Source organism: Chaetodon auriga, chromosome 11 (assembly GCF_051107435.1).
Source record: "Chaetodon auriga isolate fChaAug3 chromosome 11, fChaAug3.hap1, whole genome shotgun sequence".
NCBI lineage: Eukaryota > Metazoa > Chordata > Actinopteri > Chaetodontiformes > Chaetodontidae > Chaetodon > Chaetodon auriga.
This window is the reverse complement of record NC_135084.1, coordinates 1455265-1481612: the sequence shown is the minus strand read 5'-3', so window position 1 is coordinate 1481612 and position 26348 is coordinate 1455265. Positions and strand designations below refer to the sequence as shown.

At 41.2% G+C, this 26348-nt stretch overlaps 1 protein-coding gene across 1 annotated transcript in view; it reads left to right on the top strand.

The window, feature by feature from the left end:
• zswim8 (zinc finger, SWIM-type containing 8) overlaps nt 1-22410 on the top strand; it is a 70020-nt gene extending 47610 nt beyond the window's left edge. Inside the window, exons 21-26 of the mRNA XM_076743967.1 lie at nt 2012-2509; nt 11089-11266; nt 11475-11648; nt 17853-17972; nt 18674-18852; nt 19831-22410. Coding sequence (XP_076600082.1) covers nt 2012-2509; nt 11089-11266; nt 11475-11648; nt 17853-17972; nt 18674-18852; nt 19831-20034 — 1353 coding nt within the window. The 3' untranslated portion in view covers nt 20035-22410. The remainder of the gene's footprint in view (nt 1-2011; nt 2510-11088; nt 11267-11474; nt 11649-17852; nt 17973-18673; nt 18853-19830) is intronic.
• The last annotated feature ends 3938 nt before the right edge of the window (nt 22411-26348 follow it).

The following is a 26348-nucleotide window of genomic DNA, read 5'->3' as shown; positions in this document are numbered from 1 at the left end:
AGACAAAAACCCACAAACACCCAGTAACATCTAGCTTTTGTCTTCAGTAGGAAAGGGTACAATCAACTTAATCAATTTCTGCCCCTTTTCTGACATGATTATGATGTTGATTTGGACGTTGGCACTTGGATATTGCCCAATAACAGACAGAATTTTGAATTCATTGCATTCTTCCATGTCATTATCGTCATCTCACAAAAGATATAAAAAAGTAACCACCAATATTGTCACTGGCTTCCATGCTGCTTTCTATCATTCCCTGTTTAACGGCATGTTTTGTGACATTGAATGTCATGCTCCAGAGAAAAACCAGAAAGGCAAACTTGTCTACTGTCTACTGTAAATGCAAGCTGTAGTCCCTTAATGCTGCAACAAAATGAAGAACTATTATTTACGGTGGGGTGTGGAGGATAAGTTGAGGAGTCTTACAGCCTGAGGAGAGAACCTGACCTTTTGTCTGGTGGTACAGCATCAGATCACTTCTGTATGGTTTGCCAGACGGCAGCAGGGTTAACAGGCTCTTACAGGAGTGGGTATTGTCTTTTAGTTTCCTTCAGACTCAGGCACCTCACATCACTGAAATCACTGATCCTCAGAAGGTGGGTACCAGTGATGTTGTGGCTGTTTTTAATCACCCACTGCAGAGCCCTCCTGTCCTGAACCTGATGCTTTCTATCACTCCTCTGTAAAAGTTGACAAGAACTTGGCATGGGAATTTTTGTTTTTTTCCTTCAGAAATACATTAGTTTCTGAACTTTCTTTACCAGGATATACAGGCTGATAAAAGAATAGCAAACCTTTAGAATTAAGGTCTGACTGAACACAATTTGATAGAATGGAATCTAAATGTTGCCTTAAACTCAGTTTAAGGCAAAATGATCATGTTCCTGGGGCTGAAACAGTGTCAGCCTCTAGTTGAGCAGGGCACCTGAGGACATAGAGTTGAACTCTATCCAAGTCCAATAGTGGTATGAAAAAAACACATTGAACACTGTACTACAGTCACTACATGCATTAAAATAGAATTAAAACACAGTATAATATAGTATAGTTGAACCCTTTTTTCTTTTTCTTTTTTTTCTTTGTTGAACCAAAGGCAATACACTGACATAACAGTCAGAGAAAGACAAGAACTGAAAGACGAGAGTAAAAAGAACATTAAAATCATTACATAGTTTAGCTGTTCTGTGTTGTGTTGGTTTTATGTTGGTGTTTGCGCGCATGTGTGCACACAATACAATTAATTAAGCAAATACAATACAATTAACATATAAATAGAAAAAACACGCAACAGGTGGACTATGTACATATGCTCATGTTTTCTTGGTCATGAAAGATTAAATCTGAAGTTGAAAAATGTAAAGTAATTCCAGTCTACTGCTGCATTGTAGAGAAATGTGTTTTTGCCGATAAGGCTCTTAGTAGAATAAAAACTGTTTCAGTGTAGGAAAGTAAACAAGCCAAGTTTCAAGTGACACATCATTAGCACAATGTGACATGTCTGACTTGTTACCATTAAGTGACTTGAAAAAGGAAATGGAGATGGGTGAACTGATTGAATCTGTGCTTGTTAGTTCTTCTTGACCATGTAGGGTGTCAGAAAGTTAAATCTTACATTAATATGAATTTGAAATTAGTTCTGACATCACAAAATGAACTCAAATTTAGTACACTGAATATTTTTGTAATTTCAGAATATGATTAAATTGCAATGATAAAATTGCAAAAGAAAAGACAAAATGCAGGCAAATACTGTTGCCCATAGACACATACTTGTTTCTTTTTTATTGAAGTGGTCTTAACATCAATGAAAGTCTAAAAAGGTATTTAGCTTTCTAAAAACTGCTGATAGAAGAAACCAGAGAAACCAAACCAAAGAAACCAATATACATGACAATACATGATTTATTGTCATAAATAAAGTAAATAAATGATCCATACTGATTGCCTTCTCACTCATCATACATTCTCATCCCCACAATTCTGTCTCTCTGTCATTGTCTCTTTCCAGGACAATATGATGCTGGAGAAGGCCTGCATGGCAGTAGAGGAAGCAGCCAAGGGTGGAGGTGTGTACCCTGAGGTTCTCTTTGAGGTGGCTCACCAGTGGTACTGGCTGTATGAGCAGTCAGTGGGTGGGGGCTCAGGCCAGCTGCGAGAGACCTCTGGGCGTTGTGGAGCCAATGGGGGTTCGGGAAGGAGACCCCCGGAGTCCAGCTGTGGTGTCCTTGACCCCGGAGCCAACATGGAGTCTCAGGGGATGGCAACAGTCACAGCCTCAGTCACTGCAGCAGCTGTTGTACCCGTCATCTCAGTGGGCTCTACAATCTACCAATCGCACGCCATGCCTGGGCAGGCCATGGCTCACCCCCACAGCCAGGGCCTACACCCCTACACCACAATCCAGGCCCATCTCCCCACTGTATGCACCCCCCAGTATCTGGGACACCCTCTGCAGCATGTCCCCCGACCCACTGTCTTCCCTGTGTCTGGAGCTGCATATCCACAGGTCAGAACTCCTCCTCTTACAGTCATTGGGCTTTTTGTGGAATTTCCGTTTTATTCTGAAATAATTAAGAGGATGTCCACAACTGGAATTTAAAAGTACAGTGTTGTTGTTGTCTTCACATCATGACTGAAAACTTCATAAAAGGCTGCAGGCAGTCAATGTACATCACCTGACATGTTTGACCAATTTTATTTTTATTTTTATTTTTATTCTTGAAAAGCATTCATTTCACATTCATTATTTTACATAGTAACACTATGTAACTAACATTAGTTTTGGTTATTTACAATTGAACATGGGAAGCTTTCACCCTAGATACTACAAAAAAGAAAAATAAGTTAAAAGAAAATAAAAATAGGGTAAGCTGGTAGTTAAATATAGATCATATTATATTGTCACTCATTTATTCTATCAAGTCAACTAAAATCTGACTTTATAAGGCTTATTGGACTCAGTCCACTTGGTCCAAATCCAGAAAAAATGCCATTTTACATTCTGGAGATAAACTTCTTACAAGTTTTGGATTTGAATATTGACAAAAGTATTTTCATGATTCCTAAAATTTCTAAAGATTTCTAAATCTACACCTAGGTCGTGGTTGAAATAATGCTGAACTTGAAGGTATCTATAGAAATCTTTTCATCACAGATCATATTTTTTCTGTAAGGATTTAGAGCTTAGGAAAGAGCCCTTCTGAATAAATGTAAGATAATTAGTAGGGCATTTTGCGATTCATTTTTTAAATCCATCATCAGATGTATTTGGAGCTAAATTTGTATCATATACACGGTACAATAACAGTTTAGATTAATCACCTAATCCATGTAGTTTGACTGTGTCATATCATGCTTTAAATGTTTCAATAATAAATTTGGGAAAATCAGATTTTGATAACACCATCTAACTAAGTCAAAGTCAAATGCATTTTCAGTGTCTAAACTTATGATGGCTGCCACTATTTTGATATATGTAATAATATGCAGTATCCTCATGATATTATGTCAGATGAAACCTGTCTGGTCTAATAGATGAGTTCTGGTAGAATATTTTCTATTCTTCAAGACAGTATGGATGTGAATAATTTATAGATCACATTTAATACACTAAGGGGCCTATAATTAGCAGAATCTGGTTTGTCTTTCCTGTCCTTTGATATGACAAAACTGACAGCATCCCTCAGTGGAATTTCCCTTTTCTGTTGCCCCTATTTAAAGACTTTTAGTTATGTTGGACCCAACAGTTCCTACATTGATATATACCTCTCAGACTTGAAACCACGTCCAGGTATTTATTTGCTTTAGTCTCCCAAACGCTGAGTGTAATATTCTTTTTTATTTCAGCTATCAATTTTTAATTTTGTTCATTAGTCACAGTATGTAGATTCAATGAGGGTAGAAATGACTTGATCTGAAGGTCTTAATTAATTTGTAGTTGCGAGTATAGTAATTTATGAAGCTTTGTGATAGCCTGTTAAAACAGCTCTCGCTCAATGTTGAGCTTTATTTCTAGTTTCTCTAACTTACTTTGCTTTTTTACTTTAACTTCATTGAAGTAAATTGCACCATTGACACTATACTCATTGAGTTTACCCAGATGTTTCTACTGGTCTTTGCATTGGGGATCCCGAACACAGCCATGGCGCCATTGTTTACACCAGGGATCAGCTGATAGAGCTCCGCAGCAGCAGTCAGCAGCGCTGAGGTAGCAACGGAGGAATACAGGGAGTGGAGCAATATGCTGTTCACTGACACAAACGCTGTGTTGGACTGTTTCAAGATGATATGGGCAGACAGGACAAAGAAGAGCCATCAGAAGAAGGAAGGAGGGATGACAGTATTGTTAATGATAGAGTAGTGGCTCCCAACCACTGTGCTGCGGCACATAAGTGTGCTGTGAGAATTCATCAGGTGTGCCGTGGAAGATTATCCAGTTTCACCTGATTGGTGCTGTAAGGCTTAGAACACCAATCAGGTGAAATCTTCCTGTGTCTCTCTCTTCAATTCCTGCAAGAACATCAGCTTAGTGTTCAACTAAACAGGCCCAGGTTTCACACTAAGTAAAATGAATAAATTGAGACTAGATTTTCATTAGATTTCAATAAATATACTTTTTGTGACATTTTTGTTTGGTGGTGTGCCTTGTGATTTTTCTAATGTAAAATATGTGCCGTGGCTCAAAAAGGTTGGGAAGCACTGTGATAGAGGGTGTAACTCTGGTCACATCACTATTAAAGAACAACTCTGCAGTAAGGACATTGAGCTTTTTGCTGTTAACATGAGGCTATACTATCTGCCGAGAGAATTCTTGCATGTTATCATGTTTAGTGTATATTCCCACCTCTGCAAATGCTGATATGGCCTGTGATGTCACCCACTCAGCAATAAGCAGGCTGCAGACACAATATTGTCATGCCCTCCTTCTTATTTCTTGTGACTTTAATCATGCCTCTCACTCGTTCACTCTGCCCTCATCCACTCAATATGTTACGTGCTACACCAGAAACAATAAAATACTGTTTTGATATAACTGTGTGGGAAGCAGGAAGGACATTGCAGTCTCACACACTGTATATTGGACTATATCAAGTTCTGTGTGCAGAGTGCCGCACCCACCAAGATTGTACAATAGTTTTCCAGCGAGAAACCCTAGAAAAAACGGCTACAGGAGGAAGATGGAGGATGATTTAGAATAGTTCCTCATCATTGGAATCTAAAGGGGCCTTAAAATCATCCCATCTTACCCTTTTCTTCAATTGATTTGATCAGTCATCTGCCCTTCCCTCTGTCCAGTCCTCTCTCCCAGCAAACCCCATCAGCAGCAGCCCCTTTGCACTGCCCCACTCCCACCTACACCCCCTTACCACAATATTTAGCTCACAGCCACTCTGCATATCCACTGTATTTCCTGTCCAATGCTCCTGGAAAGGCTGGCCCTTGTCTATCAATGGATCCATTGTAGTTCACTTGTCAACCTGTCATTGGGGTGGATGATGCTGTCATCTGTGTCCTACATAGATCTCTCTCTCACTTGGAAAAGATGAGGACCACTGTGAGAATCAGGTTCTTTGATTTCTCCAGTGCCTTCAATACCATACAGCCCACGCTTCTGAGAGACAAGTTAGAGCGCACAGGGGTGGACCGCCACTTCACAGCATGAATCTTGCTAGGCTTAATTCATTCTAATACGTACAAAGAAGCCATGACTGTGTATAAAGCAATACATCCAACAAGAAAGGGTTACTTTTCCAAGATTTTTACAGAGAATGCTTGGAACTCTAGAATGTTTCTCTCCACTACTCAACACTGCCCCCACCCATCTGCACTTCTCCACATCAAATTGTGAAGAACTTGCTTCATTCTTCAATCACAAAATAACTTAAATTAGAGCCAGCGTTGTTGCTGATGTAAACACAGATGACCAAAGCAAAATCATTTGGGAAAAAAAAAAGATCGAACCATGGGCAAATTCACCTGTATTACATTTAACTGAGCTCGACAAGACTGTCATTGAATGTAACTCCTCCACCTCATGTATTGATCCGGTACCTACTGCATTTTGAAAGGTGTTCAACAGTTTTTCAAGTCATATCCTGAAGATTCTAAATACATCTCTTCAAACAGGCATACTCTCAGATGCCTTCAAAACAGGTTTTGTAAAAGCCTAACTAGAGAAACCAAACTGAGATGGTAATACATTTACCAACTATAGGCCGATATCCAGCATTCCATTTATCAGTAAAATACTGTAATTACTGTAAGATACGATAATCAACGCCTTTTTTAAACAGGGTAATATCCTGGAGGAATTTCAATTGGGCTGTAGAACAAACCACAACTGCAAGTGAAACTGCACTTACTAAATTAATCAGCAACCTCAAACTAAATTCTGGTGAAAATAAGTTCTCAATTCTTGTCCCCTTTGAACTAAGTGCAGCATTTGATACGATTAATCATGATACCATCCTGAAAACTTGATTGGCCTTTCTGTGGATTAAACTGGTTCAAAACATGCATCAAAGGGATAAAGTTTTACGTCAGTCTTGACGATCATGTGTCTGAGCAAAATGACATCCCTTCTGGGCTTGTACAAAGGACCTGCCTTGGTCCATTACTATTCTCACTATACATGCTGCCACTCATTAGAATGTGTGTTTCCATAGTTATGCAGATGACTCACAACTGTACATCTCTGCTGAACCAAATGATGCTGCATCTATAGACTTAAGTAATAAGTAAATGGATGAGTAATAATTTCTTAAAGTTAAACAATTTCTTAAAGTTAAACAAGGACAAAACTGAAATCCTGTTCGTTATAAACATAGCTGAAATAGCTCTCCCAGAAAAAAAACACTGTATACCTCCGCCTTGTATACAAAGCCCTTAATGACCCTTCTTTTTATGTTTGTTCTGTCTTTTTTATATGAAGCACTTGCTGCATTTCTTGTCTGAAGGTTCTATGCAAATAAAGTTTTTTTATTAGTGCAATTATTATTACTTATTTAGTTTCAGTTCAATTTTATTTATATGCCAGGACACTTTCCATATAGAGCCGGTACAGACCATACTCTTTATCTACAGAGACCCAGCAATTCCCTCATGAGCAAGCACTTGCCATCAGTGGTAAGAAAAAACTTCCTTTTAGGTGGGCAGCCATCAGCCTTGATCATACCTTGCTTTTTTGTTTTTAACTGATAATTCTTTCAACCCCATTTCCAAAAAAGTAGGGACACTATGTAAAATGTAAATAGAAACAGAATGTTATCATTTGCAAGACATGCAGCATTTGGGAACTGAGGAAACCAGTTGCTGTAATTTTAAAAGTGGAATGTTTTCCCATTCTTGCTTGATGTATGATTTCCGGCTGTTCAAAATTTTGAGGTCTCCTTTGTCGCATTTCACGTTTTATAATGCAACAAACATTTTCAGTGTGTGACAATTAAGGACTGCAGGCAGGCCAGTTTGCTGCCCGGACTCTTTTTCTACAGAGCCATGCTATAATCTGTGCAGAGTGTGGCTTGGCATTGTTTTGCTGAAATAAGCAAGGCCTTCCCTGAAAAAGACATCAGCTACTTGGCAGCATTTGTTGCTCAAAAACTTGTATATATCATTTGGCATCAATGGTGCCTTCACAAATGTGCAGGTTACCCATGCAACGTAAATTAATGCCCCCCCATGTCATCACGGATGCTGGCTTTTGAAGTGTGCGCTGATAACAAACCAGATGGTCCCTTTCCTCTTTAGCAGCAGCAGCATTTCTGGATCTGGTTTATATACGGTTTCCTCTTTGCATGGTGGAGTTTCAACTTGCTTTTGTTGATGCAGTGACAAACTGTGTTCATAGACAACAGTTTCAGCATCAAATTCTTTTAGATTAGATTAGATTCAACTTTATTGTCATTGTCAGAGTGCAGCACAGAGACAACGAAATGCAGTTTAGCATCTAACCAGAAGCGCAAATAGTCATAATATCCAAAATATAAATACATACAGGTAGTGCAATTGGCATGAGGTATACATTCTAAATGAGGATATCGTTTTCAAAAAAATGAAATTTCACAGTTTCAATGTTGTGATACACCAATCAGGCATAACATTATGACCACCTGCCTAATATTGTGTTGGTCCCCCTTTTGCTGCCAAAACAGCCCTGACTCGTCAAGGCATGGTTTCCACTAGACCCCTGAAGGTGTGCTGTGGTATCTGACACCCAAGATGTCAGCAGCAGATCCTTCAAGTCCTATAAATTGCGAGCTGGGCCGTCCATGGATCGGACTTGTTTGTCCAGCACATCCCACAGATGCTCGATTGGAGTGAGATCTGTGGAATTTGGAGGCCAAGTCAACACCTCAAACTAATTGTTGTGCTCCACAAACCATTTGTGCTGAAAGAGACCACAGCTATCAGGGAATTGTTTCCATGAAAGGGTGTACATGGTCTGCCACAATGTTTAGGTAGGTGGTACATGTCAAAGTAATATCCACGTGGATGGCAGGACCCGAGGTTTCCCAGCAGAACAGCATCAGTGAGCCTTGACCCTGTTTTGGAGATGCTCTGACCTGGTTGTGTAGCCATCACAATTTGGCCCTTGTCAAACTCGCTCAAATTCTTACACTTACCCATTTTCCTGCTTCAAACATATCAACTTTGAGGACAAAATGTTCACTTGCTGCCTAATATATCCCACCCACTAACAGGTGCCATGATGAAGAGATAATCAGTTTTATTCACTTCACCTATCAGTGGTCATAATGTTATGCCTGATCGGTGTATGTTGTCTTTATGCTATTTTCAGTTAAATGTGGTGTTTCAATGTTTTGGAAACCACCACATTCTTTTTCTATTTACATTTTACACAGTCCCAACTTTTTTGGAAACAGGGTTGTACTATTTATCTTTTTTACTGTAATACTGCACATTTCCCTGCTGTGGAATTAATCAAAGATTATCTTATTTTGTCATTCAGATGCTACATGGTCTCTCTGTAACTGCTTTTCCTTTATGTCTCAAAGTACTGATGGTGTCATGCCATTGTCATTCATATCTGTTTGTAGTTTCATTCTTTAACTTTCTTTGGTCCCTGGATTATTTAGAATATTTGAGTTCAGTGTCCAAGTGTAGATCTTGATTTACTATTGAGATAAAGTGACATATACAGTATAGGACTATAATCTGAAAAAACAATTGGAACAGGATCACCCTGTCCTATTCTTTGAAGATCTCTACTGAAATGAAAAAATAATCTCCTGGAACAGGTTGCATGAGGTGAGGAAGAAATGGTAAATGGACTGTATTTATAAAGCTCTTTTCTAGTCTAACGACCACTCAACTTAAATCTGCGTTTACCCATTCACACACACGTGCCACCTGGCTAAGCCACCTGTTCATGATGAGTGTTAACCATTCACACACACTCGCACAGTTTTGGGAGCAATTTGGCGTTCAGTAGCTTGCCCAAGAATACTTTGACATCTGACTAAAATCCCCCTGCTTTTGGTAGTCATTCTTTCAAATAATTGCTGATCATTCACTAACTGGTGGAACATACATATTGATTATCAAAACAAATCTGCCTTCTTTGTCCCTGAGTTCTGCTTGATAACAGTATGGTCACTCTCCTCCAGCATCCTGATTTGTAGGAAGATAGATATACATAAACTTAAAAATCATAAACTTAAAAAGCTTTCCCCTCCCTATAGGAAATAACAGCATAAACAAAAGCTTAATGTTGAACAAAAAAAACATGGTTTCCAGCACAGAAGTCTCTTCTATGACCGTGTCTGAGCCTCTTAAAAATGGCTCCACACCTTCTTTTTTTGAGTATTTCTTCTGACACTGTGGAATTTTGCCCGGATTGATCTTGGTTGTGCATCATCTGGTGTTTGGGGTCTGAGTGCACGATGGGCTTCGATTTGAGGAGTTGTTTTAAGTATACCAAGATTTTCCTCTGAGTAACTTTTACACAAAGGAGATCATGGATGGCAACTCTTTCTCTACGCCCTCAGGAACTTCATATTTCCTAATGTTCTCACACCATGAGCAGCTCTCCTAGTCAGTTATTTTCACATCTAGTTTGACTTGTACCTTCAGCATTTCTGTTAGAATCCAAAACAGAATATATCCTATCTTCAGCTTTTACTATTTGTTTTCACAATTTCTGCATTAATGTCCTCAAGCTGCTCTTTATTATCATAGCAAAAACCCCTCAGCTCCTGAAAAATCAACTCCAAATTGGCAGTCTCACCGTGAGGTATGAGCATTACTTCGCCTGCATGTTTGCTAGCTCATGAATAGCTTCGAAGTTGCCCAGTTTCTTTGTCATGTATCTCTGGTTGCTGTGTGCTTTTCTTGCTTTATAGCCTGATATCTACTGCGACAGTTTTTTACTAAGATTTTTATAGGGTTTAAAATTAGGAGAGTTTTAATTATGCTGCCATCTTGGCGGTTTTCCGCACTGAAGTCCATTTGACCAGTTTTCAAAATACAAAACTCACTTGGCAGTGCATTTCGGGGAAGTGTTAGGGCTGCTACTAATGCCTATTTTCATCATCAATTAGTATGCTGATTCTTCCTTGATTCTTCCTTGATAATCAGTTGATCAGTCAGCCTACAGAATAGCCTATTGTAATGGCTACTATAATTGCAAATCCAAGGTGATGTCTTCTGATGTCCAACTAGCAGTCCAAAATCCAAAGACATTCAGACATCAGTTCCTCAAATGTATCAATCAAGCTGTAGGAACATAAATGACACAGTCATATGGGAGGACTTTCCTTTTGGGGACAAAATGCAAGTCCCTGTAATGTAAATTATAGGATGGAGATTTTGGTTAAGGGTTCGGGTAAAGTTTGTTAGGGTTCGGGTAACGGTTAGGCAATTAGTTGTTGTGGTTATGTTTAGGGTAATTCTTAAGAAAATTAATGTAAGTCAATGCAATGTCCTCTAATGTGAAACACAACTCATTCGCGTGTGTGTGTGTGTGTGTGTGTGCGCGCGCGCGCGCGCGTGCGTGCGTGCATGTGTGTGCATGCGCGTGCGTGCGGGTGTTTGTGGGTGTGGGTGTGTGTGTGTATAACTCCCCAGGGAATGCACCCAGCCTTCATTGGTGCCCAGTACCCGTTCTCTGTGGCAGCTGGCCCCCAGCCACCTATGGCAGCCACAGCTGTGACCTTCCCTGGTGTTCCTGTGCCGTCCATGACTCAGATCGCCGTCCATCCCTACCACACTGAGACTGGCCTGCCCCTGAACACCACTGTAGCAGGTCAGGACTGCACACTTTGTGTGTGTGTGTTTTTGTCTATGTCAAAACACACCAATTATCAATGTTCTTCTAAATTTACTCTCCATTATATATTGTACTTTTGTAAATGTAAATGTAAATGTTCTGGTACTATGGGGTGGGTTCAATTGGTACTTCAATTGGTACTTGTTGGTCAATCTTTAACTGTATGATGTGCAACATTTTACAGTCGGCAGTGTCCACTCAGGCCCTACTATCCAGGCCATACAGGGAGCATCTCTTCCCTCCCTCACCTCCCAGCCCGGGTCATTGGTCAGCACTCCTTTCCCAGCAGAAGACGAGCAGCACAGCCAACCAATCAGCCAACAGGGCCTGCACTACCTGCATTCTGCCTACAGAGTTGGTGAGTTTGTGCCATATGATTATATTCATTCAGTCATTCATCTTCTATACGACTATCCCTTTCGGGGTTGCGGGGGGCTGGAGCCTATCCCAGCTGTCAGGGTACACCCTGAACTGGTCGCCAGTCGATTGCAGGGCAACATATAGAGACAAACAACCATTCACACTCACACCTAAGGACAATTTAGAGTCACCAATTAACCTAATGAGCATGTTTGGTCTGTGGGAGGAAGCCGGAGTGCCCTTAGAGAACCCACGCATGCACGGGAAGAACATGCAAACTTCACACAGAAAGGCCCTGCCTGAACCGGGGATCAAACCAGCAACCTTCTTGCTGTGAGCACTGCCTCCTGTAGTGTTTGCCCAGCCTTGGTCCCCTTGTACCAAGGCAGGGGCTGCACTGCCTTGGTCCAGGGGGATGACTCACACTGAAGTTACTCCAGCTAGCCTGGTTAGTGCCGTGTGCCCACTTCCACCATAACTAGCCATCTTCAACAGCTGTGTGGTAAGCAGCAATCTAGAAATCCAGGTGATTCTGTCATTAGGCATTTAACTGGATGCTATAACCTTTTGTCTGTCAGTGGCAAGGTAGTTGATCTAACTGAACTTGTTCCAGCTCTTATTGACGTGCATCCCACAATAGAATAGAAACAAATGCGTCTATCAATTCCAGCAAATTACATGCAGACCCGGGGTCCCTTTGCTGCACAATTGAGAGCCTGGGAAGATGTCTAATGTTCAGGCGTGGAAGTAACAAATTACATTTACTCTCATTACTATAACAAAGTCATTTTGTGTGTACTTGTACTTTTTTGAGTATTTTTTAAAATTACTGAATTTACTGTCAACCACATACTTTTCATCACAAGAATTGTGCGCCACTACTTTTTAAGCCGTAACAGTTACAGAGTAAAAACAAAAGTCCTATGAAAAAGCACTAATAAATCGTGTGAGAATGGAACAAATGAAAAGACCCAGATCAGTAGCTGTGGCTGAGAAGAAGCTGCTGGTTTTTCACTCGTCTTTCCGTTCAGCTATCTGAAGCTGTAGGCATGGCAGGGGTGGCACCTACTCAGGCCACCAGTCACCCAAACCAAATGGTGTTTTTTCATTAAGTGAAACGTGTCTGTAATGGACAAATGTGCTACATGGGCAACTCTGAACAATGTCTGGACCCAATTCTGCGGACATTTTCTGGAGTTCATATGAGAAAATGGCTTTGGTGCCTCTTCTTATATAAGGTTGCACAATGTAGTATTCTAAATGCCTCATGAAGTCACATGATTTTGGTGGCAGGGCTGCTTACCATGTTCTCACATGACCTGAGAGTGACAATTGGTGGCAATAATGTACCTCCAATGCATCTCTGTTTTTCTCATCTGAAACCTTAAAGCAAACACTTTGAAAGAGAGTTCTGTTTCTGTTTGGGGCTATTGTTTTTACATCAAGTGTTGTTGTTTTTGTTTGTGTGCAAGTTTCAAAAATAGAAATATAATCAAATGTGATCAAGTAAGGTACATTAAGGTTATTTTAAATAAATTCTTAATTGAATTTACATAGCAATTACTATACTGTGATATATACCATTGCCATGATATAAAATTACTTATGCCGTGACAGAAGATTTTGGCCATATTAACCACGCCTAATTCTAAACACTGTTAAGGCCTTCTTAATCGAACAGTTTTTAACTGACTTTCTACCTATATTACTGAAAGATCTCTTTCTGTTTCTGTACTAAACTTCCAACTACTTGCAAAAGAATGTGGTCTGCAGATTACACCAATGTAACCTGTCCCAATTTCTGTAATGCCCTGTATTACGCAGGCTTCCCACTATTGCCTTCTGTTGGTTCAAAATGCTGCTTCTAGGATTATTACTGGTTTAAGAAATTGAGATCATAACTCAAATTCTGGCCTCTGTGCATTGGCTTCCCCTTCATATTCACATTGATTTTAAAGTTGTATCATTGATCTTCAAGGCTTTACATGACCTAGCCCCTAATTATATCTATTGGGCCCTTGAACTAACTTTCAAAGCAAGAAAATCTTTACTGATGTACATTGTATAATTTGTTGAGAACAGAAAGATCTAACAACGGTCAATGGAAACCAAAATCATCAACTCAGCAGGATTCCAAATCACACCGAAAATTAAAGTAAAAAAATTAAATCACAGGCTGATCCAACTTGCATGAATTTCATCACAGCAACTCATAATGTGACTGAGTAGTGTGTATGGCCCCCCGCACTCCCAACAACGTCTGGGCATGTCCTGATGAGTCGACGGATGGTGTCCTGAGGGATCTCCTCCCGGACCTGGATCAGGGCATCGGTGAGCTCCTGGACAGTCTGTGGGGGTACTTCGCAGGCTCGGGTGCACGATACATAATGTCTCATAGGTGCTCAATTGGATTTAGGTCAGGGGAATGTGAAGGCCAGTCAGTGGCATCAATGCCTTCCTCATCCAGGAACTGTCTACACACTCTGGTCACATGAGGCCGGGCATTGTCCTACACCAGGAGGAACCCAGGGCCCACTGCACCAGTGTAAGGTCTGACAATCGCTCTGAGGATTTCATCCCGGTACCTAACAGCAGTCAGGGTACCATTGGCTATGTCATGGAGGTCTGTGCGACGATATGCCTCCCCACACCATCACTCACCCACCGACAACCTGATCATACTGGATGATGTTACCGGCAGCATAATGTTCACCACAGCATCTCCAGACCCTTTGACGCCTGTCACATGTGTTCAGTGTGAACCTGCTCTCATCTGTGAAGAGAATGGGGTGCCAGCAGTGGACCTGCCAATTCTGGTGTTCTCTGCCCTTCTGTGGCCCTGGTCAGCTCTCCTTGTGTAACAGCCGGTCTCCTGGTATCTCCTCCATGCTCTTTGCCATCTCTCTGTGCTGGGAGACAGCAAACCTTCTCGCGACTGGGCTGCAGGTACTGCCTCATGCTACCAGTAGTGAAAAGGACATTAACAGAACTCAAAACTAGAGAAGAATCAGTCAGGAAGGATGAGGAGAGAGCAATTGTCTGAGGCCACCACATGCAAAACCATTCCTTTTTTGGTGGTTGTATTGCTTTTGCCTCTCCATTACACCTGTTGTCGCTTTATTTGCACCAAAGCAGGTGTAAATGAGTCACAATCACTTGTGCTTCCTAAATGGACAGATTGACACTGACTCGGTGTTATACTGTGATGATTAAGTGTTCCCTTTTGAGCAATGTATAAATAGGCCTGGAATATACCACCCAGTTTCCCAAAAAGTTGGGATGCAGTGTAGGGATATCAGGTCATTAAACCTTTTGGTTTAATGTTGAACTCGTTAATATAAATGGGGCACCAACCTTCCTCATCTCAGAAGGATTTTATTTATTATTTATTTTGATGCTGATTTAATAACAATTAATGAATTAATGGTAGATCAGTCTAATAATTTGAAGCGTAAGTGATTGTCTATTTCCAGCTCAAAAGGACACCGTCTAACAATGACTTTAATGAAAAGTATTATTTATTTGACACAATAATGAGAATGGATATGAATAATGATAATAAAACAACAAATAATATGGATTATATGATGTAACACTAACAACTGGATGAAAAAACTGTAGCAAAATAATAAAAGAATGAGTTTGGCAATAGTGAGTAAAAATGAGGACACAAATGTATTGTTAATTTCTTAACTGGATGACTAAGCAAGTCTAATGAGAGGTAAGATGGTTATAACCTGTGACACCAGCCCTTATTCAAATGCAGCATGAAAATGTCTACTTCTATGCCAGCGGCGCTCCGGTGTCGGCCTGTCCTGAACGGCCACAAAGGGAGGGGGCCCCAGACTGTCGGCTTCGACCTGCACTGTGGTCCAACAGGGGAGAACCAGTCAAACCCCAGTGGATAGCCAGTGTTGGACAGAGATGCTTCAGTGGTTTGACCTTCGGCGCCAGCAACAGACAAGGAGCGTCTCTTTCGATGGCTGTTTGACCCAGACAGATCGGTTGAGGCTGGCTGCAGGACTTCAGTCCAAAGCGGCTGACGGTCGTATGGCAAAAACGTCTCGGCGAATAATAAAGTTGAGAACACTTTCGATGGCCTGTCGAAAGTATTTACAAAAATACTATTACGTGATTCGGCTTTAACTTTAACTTTAAATTTCTGCGGTTTAACGTGGCAAGCAAAAATAGAAGTTACACGAAGATTGAAAATACCTAGAAAAAAATGTTTTTCTGAATAAAAGAGTACAGCAACTGAACGTGTATAAACGCAACTCAAGGTACAAAACAAAGAAAAAGTAAAAAGTGAGTAACAAAGAAGAGGTAAAAGAGTGAGTTAGCGCTTGTTGCGCGCTGCGGGGGACATACTGGCACTCCGGGGCGTGTCTGTGACGAACAGACCTTCGCACACTTCGAATGATTTTCCAGTGAACGCTGTGATTTCATCCTATAGAGAGGAAACATTAACTAATGATTGTGTGCGATGGACTCATCTGCTTCTCACTATGGTCAGTTAAATAGTCTCAATGATCAATTTTTCAATCCCATTTCAACATTGTTCACAACATGCGTCAGACTCCTTTTGATGATTAATGGCAACATTCTTCAATACTCATACTAACATATATGATAACTAATAGTATAACTAACTAATAGAACAAAGAAACAAGTGAAGGCAGATTATATTTGCCAAATTAATCACTACTAATTATTATAATAATTGTCTCATGTCAATTATCTTAAACCTAACTGCTACTAGTCTCTAGATGGCAGTATGGTTCCGTGGTAGAAACCAGGGCAAAAAATGTTTATGAGAATTAAGATCAAAGTCTTGTCATTTTACAAGCTAGACACACAGGAAAAGCATTGATACCATACAATTTATGAGTTTAGTGCTGTAGGAACCTCCAAAGTTGAATCAAACATAAAGATTGCATCCTAATGTGATAGAAAATAAGGCACACAGACACATAAAACAGTTTGCTACAGGAATGTCTGATTTACAACTTGTCAGTACTATCTGATTTTGGAGGTTTCCCTGAGGCCTGGTGATTGTCCATTCAATGCCTTCATCTGGTGTGGAGCTATAAAGAAAGAATTAGCATCTCCATGAGAACAGTATAAGTGATAGGTAACCCTTTGAAGTTCAAATGTCTGTTGTCTCCAGCTCTCCTGAAGGAATGCGGGGGAAGAAGGTCAGTTACACGGCACATTCTGCTACAGCAGTGTAAAATGTAAATAGAGAATGTGATGACTTGCAAAGCATTGTAACTTCATATTTAATTGAAAATAGCACGACAACATATCAAATGTTGACACTGAGAAATTTTATTGTTTTTTAAAAATTATATCCTCATTTAAAATTGAGGATAGCAACACATGCCAGCAACACATTTCAAAAAAGTTGGGACTACGTTGGCAAATAGTGTGTTGTTTTTCATTTTTATTTTGAAGGACATTGATGCTACATTTATACGGAGGCGATGAAAACAGGAGACGCAAAAGTGGCGTGTCGTCTTCAATTTTTTATCCGCGTTTAGACGAGCGTTCTCAGCAGGAATTGTTTGTTTATATGAAGACGCAAAAGTGGGCGAATTCGATTGGATATGCATGCCAGGCCGCTAGATGGTACTGTGATAGAGTGGCAGTATGTCCCGCCTCTGTCGCCTATGACGTGTTGGGGCATCCAAAATTTGACACATGTAATCGTATACATGTCTCTGTTCGCCTATAGTATCCGTACACATTCTATACAATTGTTGAAATGACTCTTGTACGTTGACTACAGCTGCTAGCACAGCTTGAACATCGGTGGGATCCACATAGTCAGACATATTGTTTGTTGTTGTTTTACCGGCTTGGCGCGTTGAGTGTGACGTAAGGTGTAGTTGCTATGCGAAGTGACGTGACGCGACGTGGTTTTGCGCTTCTTGCCGTTTAGACGGAGACGCAACCCGAGTCGTCTTCAAAACTCTGCACTCTGGAAGGCGTCTTCAGATTTTTGCGGTTTCAGACCTCGACGGCGCCGTCGCCGTGTAAACGAAAGGCACTTCCGATAAAATATTTTGTCGCTTTCATTCGCAATCGTCTTCGTATAAACGGGGTCTGAGTCTTCACCTGTTGTATGAAATGTAAATTCACTTGACTATAGTTCAGCAGATTAACTGAATAAATGTAATCTCTATTGTTCTTTTGTGTTAAGGCATGCTGGCATTGGAGATGTTGGGCAGGAGGGCTCACAATGACCACCCCAACAACTTCTCCAGGAGCCCACCTTATACTGAGGATGTTAAATGGCTGTTGGGACTGGCTGCAAGACTAGGTGAGCCTGCACAAAACAGAATGGACAATAATGAAGGGATGACGTGGCTGATGCTGGAATTTCTTATTTAGTTATCTGGATTATGGATTGTTAAGACGTCTAGTACATACCTGAGTAGGGCTGCAAACACACATCTTCAAAACAGCTGCCTGCTATAGCAAACAAACTACAATGTACAAAAGAAGAACTGATGTAACAGTACTTTTAATGCCTGTCAGTATTACAATAAAGCACCATGAACAAAAGGCAGAGACCTTTATACACCACTTACTGTGGAATGGAGACAGTGCTGTGCTGATAAACAGACATTTACTGAATCATAACAGAAGAAAAAGTAATATTTTAATTGTGTACGATAAGAAGAGATTGCAGGGTTCCTTGTTGCCAACTCCATTGAATTGATGACAACATGTCAAAGCTCAAATATAGTCAGAAAGTCATAGTGTGACAGTGGCTGTTATTGTTTATGTTGTCTCTGTACTCCAAGACTGGATTAGAAATGAAGCAATAACTATGACGTCAAATGTAGAGTCTCAGATATATATGTAATAATGTCTAAACTTCAATTTAAATCTGAATTGACACACAAAATACACCTTATGAACTCTGTTCTCTTCCTTAACTGTCACTTCCTCTTTTCCCTATCTACATATCCAATCTGTTTCTTTCTCTTTCTTCTTTTCGGCTGTCCATCCTGTCAGGAGTCAATTATGTGTACCAGTTCTGTGTTGGAGCAGCAAAAGGTGTCCTTAGTCCATTTGTCCTGCAGGAGATTATCATGGAGGCTCTGCAAAGGCTGAACCCCGCCCACATCCATGCCCACCTCCGAACACCTGCTTTCCATCAGCTCGTCCAGCGTTGCCAACAGGCCTACCTGCAGGTACAACACACGTACATCCACACTGCAACCATAGCTGCATTCAGAAAGGGGTAGCTGGTGAAAAAGGATTGCAGCAGTTGAGTTGGTCTTAATAAGTGTTGAGTCAAAATTTGCTTTCTCTATAAAATACAGCAAAAAAGCCCACCATTTTCCCCAGGTGGTCTTTGCTTTGCTATGTTTTTGTGTTCCATCAGAAATGCGAGAACAGTGCATAACTGTCTGTTGATCGAAGCCAGTAAAGTCCTTTAGATGTGTATAAATTATTAGATGGGGCAAGGCGTAGAGCTGTTAATATAATAGGTAGTCAGGATCAGGCATCATTTGCATGTACAAATTTTAATTTCAGGCCGTAAAACCAGGAACCAGGCTACCACCTGAGATATTTTTCTGAAACTTAAGAATAAATTAATTTATTAATTGCACAACTATTAGGTCCAAACTCTGTATCAAGACTTGAATACTCAAAAATTCTGTGTATGTACAGTTGGAACAGGGAGTTACCTTTTCGGGTTATGGGGGGCGGCTGTGGCTTAGGAGGTAGAGCGGTTGTCCACTTGTCGATTCTTGGCCTCGGCAGTCTACATGTCAAAGTGTCCTTGGGCAAGATACTGAACTCCACATTGCTCCCAATGTTGTGCCATCGGTGTGTAAATGTGCGTGAATGGTTAATGCTCATAATTAGTAGGTGGCCATCATACAAATGAGTGTGTGAATGGGTGAATGCAGACTTTTGTTTGAAAAAAAAGTACTTTGAGTGGTTGTCAGACTAGAGAAGCGCTATATAAATACCATTTACCATACAGCCCATTTTGTGAATAGCTCTCAGAATGAATGGGCTGCCATGTTTGAATTTTCTGCATCGTATAATACCTCTTATAATTCACTCATGCCTTGCTGTTCCATCTCGGTGCACTTTGAGTTCAGAAATTTCATGTCCATCTAGGCTGCCTGTAGAATAATTCCTCCTTCTTTCTGCAGTACATCCACCACCGGCTCATCCACCTGACCCCTGCTGACTACGATGACTTTGTCAACATCATCCGCAGTGCTCGAGGTGCTTTCTGCCTGACCCCTGTGGGTATGATGCAGTTTAATGACGTGCTGCAGAACCTGAAGAGAGGCAAGCAGACCAAGGAGCTGTGGCAGCGCATCTCACTGGAGATGGCAACCTTCTCCCCCTGAGCATGCTGCTCAGTGGAGAGCATGCTGGCTCTGGGCCTGGGCTTGATGAGTCCCATTCAGCGCCAACTCAGCCTCCAGCATTACTACTGCCATTTGCACTGAGCTGGCCACATTAATGCTGTTTGATTCTGTCAGAGACCCAGCTCCCTGCTATGTGGACTTAAAAACAAACACAGCACACAGGCAGTACAATCAGCTCCCATACCCCGACCCACAGACTTCCTTTTTTGTGTGTGTTCACTCACCCAGAGTTTAGAGGAGAAGCCAGGTCAACTGCCTGCTCTCCTCCATTCTAGACAGACTCTTCACTCTTTTTATCATGGTTCATGTTTGTGTAACTGTGGAGTTAAATTGTACTCCTTCCTTTCTTCATCTAATTCATCTCCTCCATTTGTCCTAAACTGAAGACATTGACAGGGATCTCTCACCTCCTTTCCTGTGTTTTGTAGTTTTGCTTAGTTTTGTTTTGAATGAGTCCACTCTGTGGTTTATTTTCTTGCTGCAACATTCCTGTCCAGAGTGGTAGGTACTGTGAGGCCTCATTTGCCAAAAGCTTGTCACTATGGATCCGAATCTTTGCAGAATGGGGAAAAAAGAAAGATTCGTGCAGGGGGAAAAAAAGTTAAATATGAGAAATATTGTGAGTACAGATAAGGATTATTCAGTATGTTGTTTAATCTTTTTTTTGTTTGTTTGTTTGTTTTTTTGATACTTTGTATAGAATGACATGTATGCAGAGAGGAACGGGAAGGGAATGACAGATTGTTACCGGTGCTGTTGTGTTATGTGGGATCCATATTTGCATTTCAGTCTGCCTGAGGAGTAATGCAAACACAGCTCCAGCTCAGAACCAGAGGCCACCTAACCACTGCTGGGCCCAGCACTCAGTGTGCAACAGTTAGAACATCTGGATCAGTCTTTTGGTATAAGTGTTAATAGGGTTGGGTATCATTTTAAATTTTTTGATTTGGACCTCCTTAGGACCATATGACTAATAACTGTTCTTGTTTTTTTCCTAAGTAGATTGTAGTGCTTGCCACAATCCAGTGGTTGTGGAAAAAATCTGTTCGCTCATGTCCCATTAGAGGCTCCACGGATTTTCTGTACCAATCTTAGTGTGTTTTTCAATACCTTTTTTGCTGAATATAAATGTTTTTATGCAAAATATTTCTAAACATTTAATAAAATGAGAAATACTCACTCTAATGCTGTCATAACACAACTGTGCAAAATCTCAGCTAAAATGGAAGTACAGTAAAAACAAAATTAGGATTTGCATCCAGTTTACATGACAAGACACTGAAGTCAGTGCCACCACTTGTTGATACTCAGTAATACAAACATTAATTAGTGTGTACACAGAAAATTTTGAGATTGCGTACCCAGCCTTCCTTCAGCATCCTATTTACTGACGTTCAAATTCAGAGACAGTCCAAGATGCATCCCATTTAAAAGCAGCGCTGCACTGCTCTTAATTTGTCATGATGAAATTAACTAGATGTACATTTGCAACTACTCAGTTAGTGGTCATCCTTTTCTTTTCAGGTTTTCCATCTTATAAAACCAAAACATACAATTTGAAAACTGCTGATAAAACACTACTTTTCAAAGAATATGTCTTGGATTTACAAGAGAGAAAAGATGGTTGAGAATTAAGTTGTTGGTTTGGCAAATGTATGTTTTCATTGGGAAGCATGTCAGAGATGGTCCCATACAGGGCAAAACAGAGGCTGTTTCTCATTTCCAGCCATCTTATTCTATGGGATTTGGAGGCTCCTTGAGGTTTTTAGTAACCCAAAATTCACTTTGTCACTCACTTGTTTCTGTGAGGCTGCACTTGTGATTTTGCTGTGCCACTACAGTGATTCCCCTGCCAATTGTCTCACAGGGGGATTGCAGCTATAGCACACTATTCACCTCCAAAGACCACACCTTCAGAGACCCTGAAATGAAACACAGCCATGGTTTGGCTCTGGAAACCCCTGTTTCACTGAGCTGTGTAATGCACATGAGTCCAAACACTCAACTGGACCTGTCAGAAATCAGTGTTTGAGTGGCGCCTTTCTTCAGTGTGGTTCGCTCATAGACCATGGTGCTGTTACTTTAAGACATGTTGACGTTCCAACTCTGTCTAGGCAGCTGCTGTGGTTCTGAACCTGCCTCTCTGATTGGCTCTGGACCTAACAGGTGAAGGTTACTTAGTAGAAAATGTACTGTGATATTTTTGTATTCCTCAAAAAGTGTAGCTTGATTGAAAAGTTCTATATGTGCTGATTGCAAAAGGTTCTAATTTAGAGTGAAAAGAATAAAAAAAAAAAAAAAGATAAAAGCAATACTAAAAGTGTAGAGTTTACTTAATAAAGACAATTCAAAACACTGACTTGCTGTGAGTGGTGTGTGGGGCAGTGGGAGTTCTCTGATTTCCATATAGAGGTCAAGACACGCTCTGCTCTTGAGGTTGCCTGCACACTATCAGGTGTGGCCACAAGAGGGAGCAGAAGGATGATTTATCAGATAATCAGTGGGGAACAAAATGTCCGCATAAGTCATATGTGGTTTTCCACATTTGTATACAAAAAAAAAAAAAAAAAAGATGCTTTCATTACAGCAGTAGTCAGGTTGTGTTAGTTTACATCATGTTTGTCCCAGATTGTACTTGTGCACTGACTTTTTCCTCAACTGCTCAGGCAGAACTAGGTAGGTATACACACATGTATTTTTAAATTAGTACTCTCTACACTGGGTACATAATCAAATCATAAAAGTAATATATTCAAAGTCATGAGTTCTAAAGATTTACATAAATTCACTTAAAAAGCAATCAAAATGTGAAATAGAACAACATCAAAAGGTATGTAACTAGGAAAAGGGAATTCTAATCTAAATATAGGTTCACAATGAAACTTAGACTGGTTACAATCATAGGAATCATCACTACATTAACACATATTTAAAATAATATTACAATAATGTAATACATTAATGTAATACATTGTTAACAACATGTATCAGAAACGGGAAACCATCGAATTGTAAATCAAAAAAAGGATTTAATGTAGAATTCTTCACTTAGGCTTGGGGGCTTAGAATCAGAATCAGAATCAGAAAAAGCTTTATTGCCAAGTACGCTTTTACACATATGAGGAATTTTTTCTGGTGAAATTGGTGCATGACACATCTACTAAAATAAGAGCATGAAATATAACAGTTTAAATATATATACACAAGTCTGTTTTTTGTTGTTGCTATTTACTGGAAACACAGTCTGTTTTCCAGAAAGAAGTCCAAGTTGAGCGTTAATGTAACGCATAGAGTTATATTTATATCAATCAATGTGACAGAATGAGTCCGAGGTGGAATGTGAAGAGTGTCGGGGGGGTTCCAGGCCTTGTTGGTAAGGCTGACAGCAGACGGGAAAAAACTGTTCTTGTGGCGTGAGGTTTTGGTCCTGATGGACTGCAGCCTCCTGCCAGAGGGGAGTGGCTCAAAGAGTTTGTGTCCGGGGTGAGAGGGATCAGCCACAATCTTTTCTGCACGCCTCAGGGTCCTGGAGGCGTACAGGTCCTGAAGAGATGGGAGATTGCAGCCAATCACCTTCTCTGCAGACCGAATGACACGCTGCAGTCTGCCCTTGTCCTTGGCGGTAGCAGCAGCGTGCCAGACAGTGACGGAGGAGGTGAGGATGGACTCAATGATGGCTGTGTAGAAGTGCACCATCATTGTCTTTGGCAGGCTGAATTTCTTCAGCTGCCGTAGGAAGTACATCCTCTGCTGTGCTTTCCTGATGAGGGAGCTGATGTTCGGCTCCCACTTGAGGTCCTGGGAGATGATAGTTCCCAGGAAGCGGAAAGACTCCACAGTGTCAATAGTGGAGTCACAGAGGGTGATGGGGGCGGGTGAGGCTGAGTTCTTCCTGTAGTCCACAACCATCTCCACTGTCTTTAGAGCATTGAGCTCCAGGTTGTTTCGATTGCACCAGGTCACCAGGTGGTCAACCTCCCACCTCTAGGCGGACTCGTCGCCATCAGAGATGAGTCCGATGAGGGTGATGTCGTCCGCAAACTTCAGGAGCTTGACAGACTGGTGACTGGAGGTGCAGCTGTTCGTGTACAGGGAGAAGAGCAGAGGAGAAAGAACACAGCCCTGGGGGGATCCGGTGCTGATGGTCTTAGCGTCGGAGAAGTGTTTCCCCAGCTTCACGCACTGTTTCCTGTCAGACAGGAAGTCTGTAATCCACCTGCAGGTGGAGTCAGGCATGCTCATCTGGGAGAGCTTCTCCTGAAGCAGAGTTGGGACGATGGTGTTGAAGGCAGAGCTGAAATCCACAAACAGGATCCTAGCGTAGGTTCCTGCGGAGTCCAGGTGCTGGAGGATGAAGTGGAGGGCCAAGTTGACTGCATCGTCTACAGACCTGTTGGCTCTGTAGGCAAACTGCAGGGGGTCCAGGAGAGGGTCAGTGATGTCTCTGAGGTGTGACAGCACAAGGCGCTCAAAGGACTTCATGACCACAGAGGTCAGGGCGACGGGTCTGAAGTCATTAAGTCCTGTGGTCCTTGGCTTCTTGGGAACAGGGATGATGGTTGAAGACTTGAAGCAGGCTGGTACGTGACATGTCTCTAATGAGGTGTTAAAAATGTCTGTGAACACTGGAGACAGCTGATCAGCGCAGTGCTTCAAGGCAGATGGGGAGACAGAATCCAATCCAGCTGCTTTCCGGGGGTTCTGTCTCCTGAAGAGTCTGTTGACGTCCCTTTCATGGATGGAAAGAGTTGTCACTGAGGTGGGTGGGGAGGGGGAGGGGGGGGCCTTTAAGGTGGGCATTGGTGGAGGTGACTGGAGCTGGAGCTGTTCAGAGGTGTCGTGGGGGATGGTTGCTGGACTGTCCCTTTGTCTTTCAAAGCGGCAGTAGAACTGGTTCAGGTCGTTGGCTAGGCGTCGATCGTTGATGGAGTGGGGGGCTTTAGGCTTGTAGTTAGTGATCTGCCTGAGCCATTTCCAGACAGACGCAGAGTCATTAGCTGAGAATTGGTATTGGAGCTTCCCAGAGTATAGCCGTTTAGCCTCTTTCACCGCCTTGCTAAACTTGTACTTCGACTTGTACTTAGTTTAAAGGTGAGTCCAATCTTGTTCTTTTTGGAGGAGTTGTTTCTTATGTTACTTTTTTGTCCTTCAGGGAGGACATTTTCAATTCCTGTACATCTTAGCATGGCCACAGAATGTCTACAGGGCTAATTATATCACCTGTGTGTATGTGTTCTCAAGGCTTTACTTTTTCCTGAAATGTAAAACAGGTGATCAATAATCCTCCCATTAAGAGCATGGTTGTCATGCATGCTGTTTGTCATAAAATAACATTGTGTTTGTGTCTGTGTCTTGTTTTATGCTCCCTGGTAAATTTCAGATGGTGTCATGACCTGGCTCAGGCGGTCACAACAAAAGAGGGAGACAACACCACTGCAAAGTTTAAGTCTTTATTTTTCAAATCAAACCAAATTAGGCATTCAACCATGTAATTGTAGCCATTTACCATTATATCTACACCAGAGCAGATCTGCCCCCCCCCCCCCCCCCCCCCAAAAAAAAAGTGTAGTCTTGTTGTGATTTTCCAAATGATTCAACTGTAGCTGTAAACTGAGAATGTGTCTACTATCTCACAAGTCAGGTAAGGTAAGGTAAATGATTTACATTTTGGAAGATTTTAATGAAGAAAATATAAAAAGAAAATAAATGCTATATTATAGGTATGTAACTAACTGAAATGCAAATGATCCAATATTCTAAGTTATTAAATATGAAATTATGTTCAGCAATTACATTAATGCTAAAAATCATCAATGAATCAAAGACTGTCTTTATAGCAGTATGAGTCACACTTAATGACAAAAAACTAAATGTGTACACAGGTCAAATTTACATAACAACATCAAAAAATGTGTACCTTTCAGCATATTTAAGAAGAGTGAAATTAATACATTACTGTACAAGGTATGAGGCACATGCAGTTCAAGTTCAGTGGCGCCGTACGAGCGGCAGCCTGTTACAGCAGCTCTCTAGTTTTTTCCTCTCTTTATTGTTTTCTTGTGCGTCTTTTTTATTCCATTCAGTTCTGCGTGATTGTAAATCTTTGGTGCATTAGAGACATCAAGCACGGTAACTCTGGTGCTACTTTTTCATCACTTTTTACAACTCGTGTAACTTTCTCCACGTCTGTGGGTCCGTGAGACAATGGCCCCCATTGTTTACAGTAGGGATCAGCTGCTGGCCCTGCGTAACACAGCTGTGCGGCCGGAGGAGCGACCTGATGTCCCCCGTGA